This window comes from Branchiostoma lanceolatum, chromosome 17 (assembly GCF_035083965.1).
Source record: "Branchiostoma lanceolatum isolate klBraLanc5 chromosome 17, klBraLanc5.hap2, whole genome shotgun sequence".
Taxonomy (NCBI): Eukaryota; Metazoa; Chordata; class Leptocardii; order Amphioxiformes; family Branchiostomatidae; genus Branchiostoma; species Branchiostoma lanceolatum.
In genome coordinates, this window is record NC_089738.1 from 20,009,545 (window position 1) to 20,018,464 (window position 8,920).

At 42.6% G+C, this 8,920-nt stretch overlaps 1 protein-coding gene across 1 annotated transcript in view; it reads left to right on the forward strand.

Annotated features, from left to right (window-relative positions):
- Positions 1-7,262, forward strand: part of LOC136423572 (sodium/hydrogen exchanger 6-like) — a 28,294-nt gene extending 21,032 nt beyond the window's left edge. The window contains exons 14-15 of the mRNA XM_066411795.1: positions 3,941-4,046; positions 4,729-7,262. Of these exons, the coding sequence (XP_066267892.1) occupies positions 3,941-4,046; positions 4,729-4,998 (376 nt within the window). The 3' untranslated portion in view covers positions 4,999-7,262. The remainder of the gene's footprint in view (positions 1-3,940; positions 4,047-4,728) is intronic.
- The last annotated feature ends 1,658 nt before the right edge of the window (positions 7,263-8,920 follow it).

The following is an 8,920-nucleotide window of genomic DNA, read 5'->3' on the forward strand; positions in this document are numbered from 1 at the left end:
GGCTTTGAAGCAAATCGTGTTCTGTGCGTGTGCTGCTTGTTGACAGAAAGCAGTCTACTCGCAAGACACTCAGGTTCATTAGTGAAGACAATCCTTCTAAAAGTAGTCATAGTGTTCAATGATAGTCTAGTGTGTACAGGTTTCCACAGTGGTTTCAACTGAAGCAAACGTGAAGCCTTATTTTGCACTATTTGTAGGGACTTGATATTTCTCTTTGTGGTGCATGACCAGACAGGGCTACAGTAGTCCATGTATGTCAATGTCAGGCATTCAATCACCGTTTTTAAGATTGTCTGGTCCATGTATGTAGCACATCTTCTGATCATTCCAAGGGACTTGGCCATTTTCTTTGAGGTTGTCCTCGTGTGAGTATTCCAAGTGAGACGTTCATCGACAGTTGTACCAAGTAGTTTTACCTCCGGGACTTGTTCAATACGTTTGCCATCAACAGTTAGGTTGAGTGTCGGTCTTGCCAGCAGTTTGGGTACACTCCCAAAAACCATACATTTTGTTTTGTTTTTGTTTAGGAAAAGCTTGTTCGTTTTAACCCAGTTGCAGATGTTGCTCACCTCTCTTTGTAGTTTACATGAAATTGTGTCAATTGAAGGGTCGCAGGTGTAGGCTGAGGTGTCGTCAGCATACATGTCTGCTGTGGCCTGTGTTGTGGCAAGCGGCAGGTCGTTTGTGTAAATCGTGAAAAGAAGGGGCCCTAAACAGCTCCCTTGAGGAACGCCGCAAGGTAACTCCACAAAAGAAGAGTTTGTCCCATTGATGTGTACACATTGCTCCCTGCCTATCAGGTAGCTTGCCATCCATTCTGTTGTGGATTCACTGAAACCATAGCATCCTAGTTTCTGAAGTAGACAACTGTGGTCGACTAGGTCAAAGGCAGCAGAAAAGTCCAAGAAAATAGCACCTACCAAGTTTCCCTGATCAATATTGCGATACCAATCATCCACCATGTGCAGCAGTGCAGTGCAAGTTGAATGGTTTTTCCTGTACGCGTGTTGGTGACTGGACATTAGTGAGTTCTGCTGAAAGTAATCTGAGATTTGTTTACTGACGATGCGCTCCATAATCTTGCTGGTAGCAGAGAGAAGACTGATTGGCCTGCTATTTGAACCACAGAAGGATGCTGTCGTTGACTTTGGAATGGGTACGACCTTGGCTTTCTTCCATTCCCTTGGATAGACTGAGGTAGTCATAGACAAGTTGATGATGTAACAGAGAGGGATGGAAACGTGCTTCGCTGCAAGCCTCAGAAGTTTGTTATCCATGTTATCTAGGCCTGTTGATTTTCCTTCTGGAAGAGACAGGAGGAGTTTGTACACTTCGTCAATATCAACTTGCTTAAGTTCTAAACTGCAGTCTTCTTTACCAGCCATGATCTTCCTTTCAATCAAGTGAAGTAAGGTATCATCAGTTTGTAGATTCATTTGTTGCCGTAAGGTGTTGACTTTGTTCAGGAAAAAGGTATTGAAATGTTCAGCAATGTCCTTTGCTTTCGTAAGGTAGACGCCATCTTGTTCAACTACACCAGATGAGATTTTAGAACCTTTTCCCAGGATGCCGTTTAATGTTTTCCACATTGCTTTGGGGTCGTTTTTGTTCTCTGCCAATTTTGCTTTAAAGTATGCCGCCTTCTTCTTCCTGTTGAGCTTCACAGCTGCGTTTCGGAGCTTCTTGTAGACCTCAGTGTCGGACTGGAGACCAGAAGCGACGGATTCTCTCCTCGCATCATCCCGAAGTTGCATCAGTTCCCTGAGCTCTTCGTCCAGCCATGCCACTGGGTTCGACTTAGATGTACGCTTTATCATCGGAGCATGATGGTCAGCTATGTTATTGAACATAACTGTGAAAACATGTAGGGCATCATCAACGTCTTCTTCGTCCTGTACAAGGTACCAAGGAGCCACTTCAATGTCTGTCAAGTAATCTTCTGGGCTGAACTTTCTGTAAGTCCGTCGGTGTACTACCTTTGCCTGTGCTTTGGGCACTTTTGTGTTTCTTGTAATGTAAATTATATTGTGGTCTGAGAAGCCTACAGGGGCAGATTTGGCTGGTGAGCATCTGTCTTTGCTGTTTGTAAAAATCAGGTCAATGCAGGTTGCAGTTTGTTGGTTATTCTTGTTTACACCAATTCTTGTGGGTGTTTTCACCACTTGTGTTCCCTCATAGGACACAGTTGGTTTGACCAATCTATGTTCATGTCTCCCATAACAAAGACTTCTGTGTTGGCATCAGTAGCACTATCAATAGATGTGAGGATGTCGTTAAGGTACTGCATTCCTGTCTTTGGCGGTCTGTAGATGCAGCCAAGCAGTAAGGGTTTTGTCTGTGGTAGACATACCTCAATCCATAGCATTTCGATGTTGTCTTTTTCCAGGTCAGTTCTTTGCCTCCATGGCAGTCCTTCCCGGATGAGAAAAGCCACTCCACCTCCGTGCCTGTTACGGTCTTTCCTGTGAACTGTCCAGCCGTCTGCTCCCAGTTGCTGATCACTGATGCTTGGATCCAAGTGTGTTTCGGAGAGTCCGAGAACATGAAAGTTGTTGTTGTCAAGTAGCTCTCTCAAATCATGAGTCTTATTACTCCAGCTACAGATGTTAAGATGGGCAAGGTGTAATCCCTTTTGCGGCAGGTTGAGACTCCTCATTGTTGTCTGCGTAGCACACATTGCTGCTTGTAATAATAATAAAATAAGATAGAGAGTGGGAGGGGGGCATAGCATGGTGGGTGGGTTCCAGTCTTGTCTTGCAAGTAAGCATACAAAACGTAAAAAGGAACATAAAAGAACTGTAACTGTTATCTATAACATAAGCTGAAGCTATTTCGTGCCTCCATGGACCGTCCACGCTGAGGATTGAGTTGGATTCAGAACCCTCAGTGCTCGATCAAAATCCAATGGAGGCAGCCATCTTGGACTTCTGCTACATGAATGGATGGATGGATCATCCAATGGAGGCAGCCATCTTGGACTTCTGCTACATGGATGGATGGATGGATCATCCGATGGATGGATCATCCGATGGATGGATGGATGGATGGATGGATGGATGGATGGATGGATGGATGGATGGATGGATGGAGGATGGATGGATGGGTGGGTGGGTGGGCTCATGGATGGATGGATGGAGGATGGATGGATGGATGGATGGATGGATGGATGGATGGGTGGATGGATGGATGGATGGATGGATGGATGGATGGATGGATGGAGGATGGATGGGTGGGTGGGTGGGTGGGTGGGCTCATGGATGGATGGATGGATGGATGGATGGAGGATAGATGGATGGATGGATGGATGGAGGATGGATGGATGGATGGATGGATGGATGGATGGATGGATGGATGGATGGATGGATGGATGGATGGATGGATGATGGATGGATGGAGGATGGATGGGTTGATGGATGGATGAAGAATGAATGAATGCATTGATAAATTAGTTGATGAACCAATTGATTAATTAATGATAAATTGATTGATTGATTGGTTGATGAATGAATGAATGGATGGATGGATGGATGGACAAACAGACGGATGGACGGATGGATGAATGCCATATGCCTGGCTCTTCGGTATCCTTTTTGACAACCATTGGGAGAGATGGGCACTCACAGCCTTGGGAGTCAATACAAAGTTACCCTAACAACTGAATAGAGTTTGTATGCAGTCAGAAGTTTCAGACAACATCCGCTACTTTTCATCAGTGACAGGGGCATATTAAAGTCTCCATCACTGATGAAACACAGCATATGCTGTCTGAAACGTGTACTCCATACAAAATCTATCCAGGTGCTTGAGTAACTTTTGTGTTTTATTCAATCTTTACTCATCCAAAATAGTATTACCTAGTATGAAAGGTTCCAAACTTTTTATGAGTGTGGAAGACCTATCAGTGAGTAGTACACCCCTACTGTCCTTAACCCCCCCTCAGTTATCTGAAGCCCACGCTGACACACGCCGGCCCCCCCCTCACGGAGACACTCCCAGCCTGCTGTCTGCCGCTGGCAAGATTACTCACAAGTACACAGGCTTACGAGGTAAGACGTCTTACAAGTACACAGGCTTACGAGGTAAGACGTCTTACAAGTACACAGGCTTACGAGGTAAGTCGTCTCTTTAAATATAACGGTATTAACCCTTGGATATAGGAGATTCTTTGTACACAACCAGGTATTGATCTCACCTGCTGACGTTTCGATGTCTGTCAGACACCTTCTTCAGAGCTTCTGACTGGAGTACTGCTTCTCACCGCTATAAGTAGCCGATGTATTATTTTCGGAGGTATTATATAACCCTTTGGGTTAGGAGGACAGCGACACAACCCTGTAGTGTAGGGCGTCCATAAGACGCCCTGACACCATGCTAGCTAACAGCCTGGCTTATTATCCAGTGATTTATCACCCAGATGAAACCTCCCGTTTGTTTTTCTCCCCAGAACCAGCACAACATCCAGGAGACCTGTAGTTTAGGGCGTCCATAAGACGCCCTGACACCATGCTAGCTAATAGTAACAGCCTAACTTTGTTATCAAGTGATTTATCACCCCGATGAAACTCCCCGTTGTTTGTCTCTGCAGAACCAGCACAACATCCAGGAGACCTGTAGTGTAGGGCGTCCAGAAGACACACTGACACTTTGCTAGCTAATAGTAACAGCCTAACTTTGTTATCCAGTGATTTATCAACCCCAATGAAACTCCCCGTTTGTTTGTCCCCGCAGAACCAGCACAACATCCAGGAGGACAGCGACACGGACCTGATCCTCGACGGCAGCGAACTCTCGTACGGACGCGCCAACTCCGGCAACGACCTCACGGCAACCGTCGTGACCACGCCCACCAACGCCACCCCCACCCTCCCCAAGGCGCCCGCGGAGGACGATGGGGTCGAGGGAGATCTCGGGCTCGGGGATCACGAGCTGCGGACCCGGGCTCGCGTCATGATGACCATGAGTTCCGGCGTTCCCGGGAAGGATAGCAGCCACGTATGACCGCACGGTGGCGTAGACTCACCGCTAGCTTTTCTGTGTCGGTAGGAGTTAGTGCAGTATCGTTCAACTGTGGATCCGGCGTTGTACAATAGTCGACTCATTTCTTCACCCAAAGGCGGTAAGACCCCTATTCCACTGAGACCTGTCTGCGACATAAATTGGATTTGTTTAAGGATTGACAATTGGAATATCATGGAAAGGATAGCCGCCACATATGACCCCACGGTGGCATATACTCACCGCTAGTTTGTCTGTATTGGTAGAAGTTAGTGCAGTACGGTTCAACTGTGGATCCAACATTGTACAGTAGTGCACTCATTTCTTCACCCAAAGGCGGTAAGGCCCCCATTCCACTGAGACCTCTCTGCGACATAAATTGGATTTGTTTAAGGATTGACAATTGGAATATCATGGAAAGGATATTTGGCACACTGTAGTAGCCGTTTGGCACCCAATTCTCTATTGGTTACAGAGTTAGGCAGCAGGGAGAGGGTTAGATTGCCTGCAGAAAGATCATTTTACCTTGAAGAAGGCTGGAGCCGCAGAGCTGAAAACTTGGGTGTGTTTCTTTATAATGTTGGATCAACGGTTGAGCTGTACTACAGTAATAGTTCCACGTAGACTTCCCAAAGTATTATAGGTGTTGAAACAAACCGCAATTTGGAGAACATTTTACACCGATTATCATCATTGTTTGAAATAGAATGCTAAAATTAAGTAAGACATCAACAAGAGAAAAACAATTGAATGCTTTTCCGATGCAACCAGCAGTTCAGATACTTACTATAGGAGATCCCAAAAGCAGCCTTGAGAGTAGCTCATCAGTAGGTGAATTCGCCAGCAGGGCTGGAACAGAGATCTTAGTAAGATTCTTTTGTCAAAGAAACATTCAAACATTAAAGAGGAGAAATTTTGAGTAGATTTGTTATAAGTATATCGTACTGAAAATTGTGGAAAATTTCCACTGCCGTCACCAGTGGCGACACGTGTGGATTGTTACAATCTAAAGCTACTTATGACGTCAGGAATTTCCTCACTTAATACAATCAGCCTTTTTTGTTTCGACGCAATATTTTGCCTTTGTATACTGGAAAACGGTCTTGTAAAATTTTAAATAGTTTCAGTGCACCACCGTAGTTTACAGAAGGTCTACAGAGAGGAAATGTAACAAAGTGGGACGAAAACGCCAAGATGTAGAGCGTGAAAAAGGCGGAGTAGTTACAAACTTTCCATTCAGGCTTTGATACAAATAAACTGCAATCAGTTTGACCTGTTGAAACGTATACTGGTGTTGTACATGTAGTATCGAAGGCAACCAGACAGCAGAAAATTGTGGGCATTGAGATCATTTGCAAAATGATGCATGTACATGTCGAAACGTAGTGCATTAATGTACAAATGTTGGCTTGGAATTGATGAAAAATCAGATACATTTTAGAATTATGGTAGTTTTTGTGAATTGTCTTATTAGGTTGACAAGGTTTTTGATTTAGCGAAACTTTATCAACACTGGTGCAATAATGCAACACTTTTGCCAAACAAAGGAATAATTTTTTTGTATTATGGGTTATTATAATAGTTTTATGTAGGAGTTAAAGTTATAAAAGCAAACAGAACGGACACATGCATGGATGTGATATAAGCCACATTGACTTTCTAGAAGCTGTTATGTTTCAAAGCATGTTATAGAAGATTAAAATGCTGTTGAAATGAGGTGTGAAATCAGAAAACACTTTTCTAAAGAATGACGTGAGTTGATATGTGATGCAGAGAAGTGTAACTAGTCTGAAGGTGTAAACATTTAGGGCTAAAGTGTTATTTTTCACATTCCATGAATGGTCTGTTGTAATTAGAATGACATTCGTTACATTGTAACAATCTTACTGCATGAAACGCCGTACAAAATTGTGCCACATTTCGACGTGCAAATGTTTGTAAGTATGTTGTATATATTATCGCAACATTGACCATGTACACTGTAGTGTAGAGTAGTTTAGCAAAGCAGAAAAATTTGGGTACATTTTCTGATTCCAAACAAAAGAAATTGGGTACATAGGTAAGCAAGGTACTGTAACTGGTATCTTATTAATAAGCATTCAACCAATGATTGTATATCAAGCGCAACCACAGCCTTCATTGTGCTGTTAGAATGACAAATTGACAACCATGTTTTTTTCATTGTGTTCAAACTTCTGTTTGTTATACAAGTTTGTACTATACAGGAAACAAGTTTTCCAGATTGACTCATAAATATCATGATTTGACTATTTTGTTATCATCACATAATTGGCATTGCTTTGATTAATCAATTTCCTTTCCTTGGTGCCTTATCAAGCTGAATTAACATTAATTTTGTAATACATATAACTGTAAGAAATGTGGAAGTGAGGTCAATTGAAACACTAGAATTTTTTTTATTTGTACTCAGATTGAGCAATTTCAACATTTTGTAAAAAAACAACAACACGTAATTGATCCTTGAAACCATCATAGTATTTACTAGGGGTCGGTACCGGTACATAAAATTCAGGTCCGGTCCAGGTCCAGAGGGCTGACCCTCTGGACCTGGACCTGGACCGGACCTGATTATAGCACTGTCGCACTGTACTTCATATTTTGGAGAGCGAGACACACGTAAAAGTCTCCAAACGTCATGTCTGGAACGATATAATTTCTTAGGTTTGCACTTTGTCTCAAAATTATAACTATACTCTCCTCGCCGTCTGTTTACTCATCCTTTAAGTGTTTCTAGATGATTCACAGTTATAGTCTTCGAAAACGACTCGTTAAATCTGCTGTTTTGTATTTTCTTAGACCAGTTTTGTGGCCGCCTGCAAGTAGCCTGGTACTATGAATTTTCTAATCGGTCCATAGGCCGGTCCACTGATTTTTTACGAACCGTTTTTTTGGGACCGGTCCATTAAGAAATACCGGTTTTGTACCGGTACACGGTACCGGTACCCACCCCTAGTATTTACCATACTGTACTGTGTGTCCTGTTCATGTGTTTGCGTACAAAATGGACGTAAAGCATCATTTTTGTTCATACATTTATTTCATGTCCATCTGTGATATTGTCTTTACATGGTCATGTATATCGCAACATAAATCTTGTATTATACATAATTTGAATCGTATCCTATGAGAGAACGTGTAAATAGCCGACCGCATGTTTGAATTAGACATGATTGTGAAAATTACTGTCAGTGCGTTCCGTGCCCTCCGACTATCTCAGACACACCCAGCAGAATGTCCATGGAATGCCGACATGACTACAATAAATAAAATCTGATTCGAGAAAGCTTCACAAGAATCAGTTTCCTTCTTTGTAGCAACTTCTTTGCAGTATAATTCAGTATATATCACAGTTAGTGTGTTCTGTGCGCTATCTCACAGGGAATGCCGACATGACTTCAATAAAGTCTGATTCTAGAACGCTTTACAGGAATCATATTCCTTGTTGTACCAACTGTCGTAGTATATAACTTTGATAATGTAAAACATAAGATACTTATTTTGTTGTAGTCAATAGTTTTATTCCATACTTATGTCTTGTTCTATGTTTACTGTTGTTGCCATACTTTGTACCTGCTACAATAGTCGCGCAAGAAAGTTCTTCTATAACGCAATCTCTATATACCGGGGTAGGAACTGTGATCTGCCGGAATCGCTGATTCTACCAATAAAAATCACGATCGGAGTCAACAGAGATCACCATCAGGATGCTAGGAATGTGTAAGTAGGCCTCACATATATATAAATCCTACATCTCAAGTCAATCTATTGATTTCAAGTGGCATGTACTGACTAAATTTTAATGAAAAATCTTTAAATTTAAGACTGATCAGGATCTTTACTGGTAGAATCAGCAGTTCTCTACCCTGACATACAGCAGCAATAGATTATCAATTAAATAAGTGGA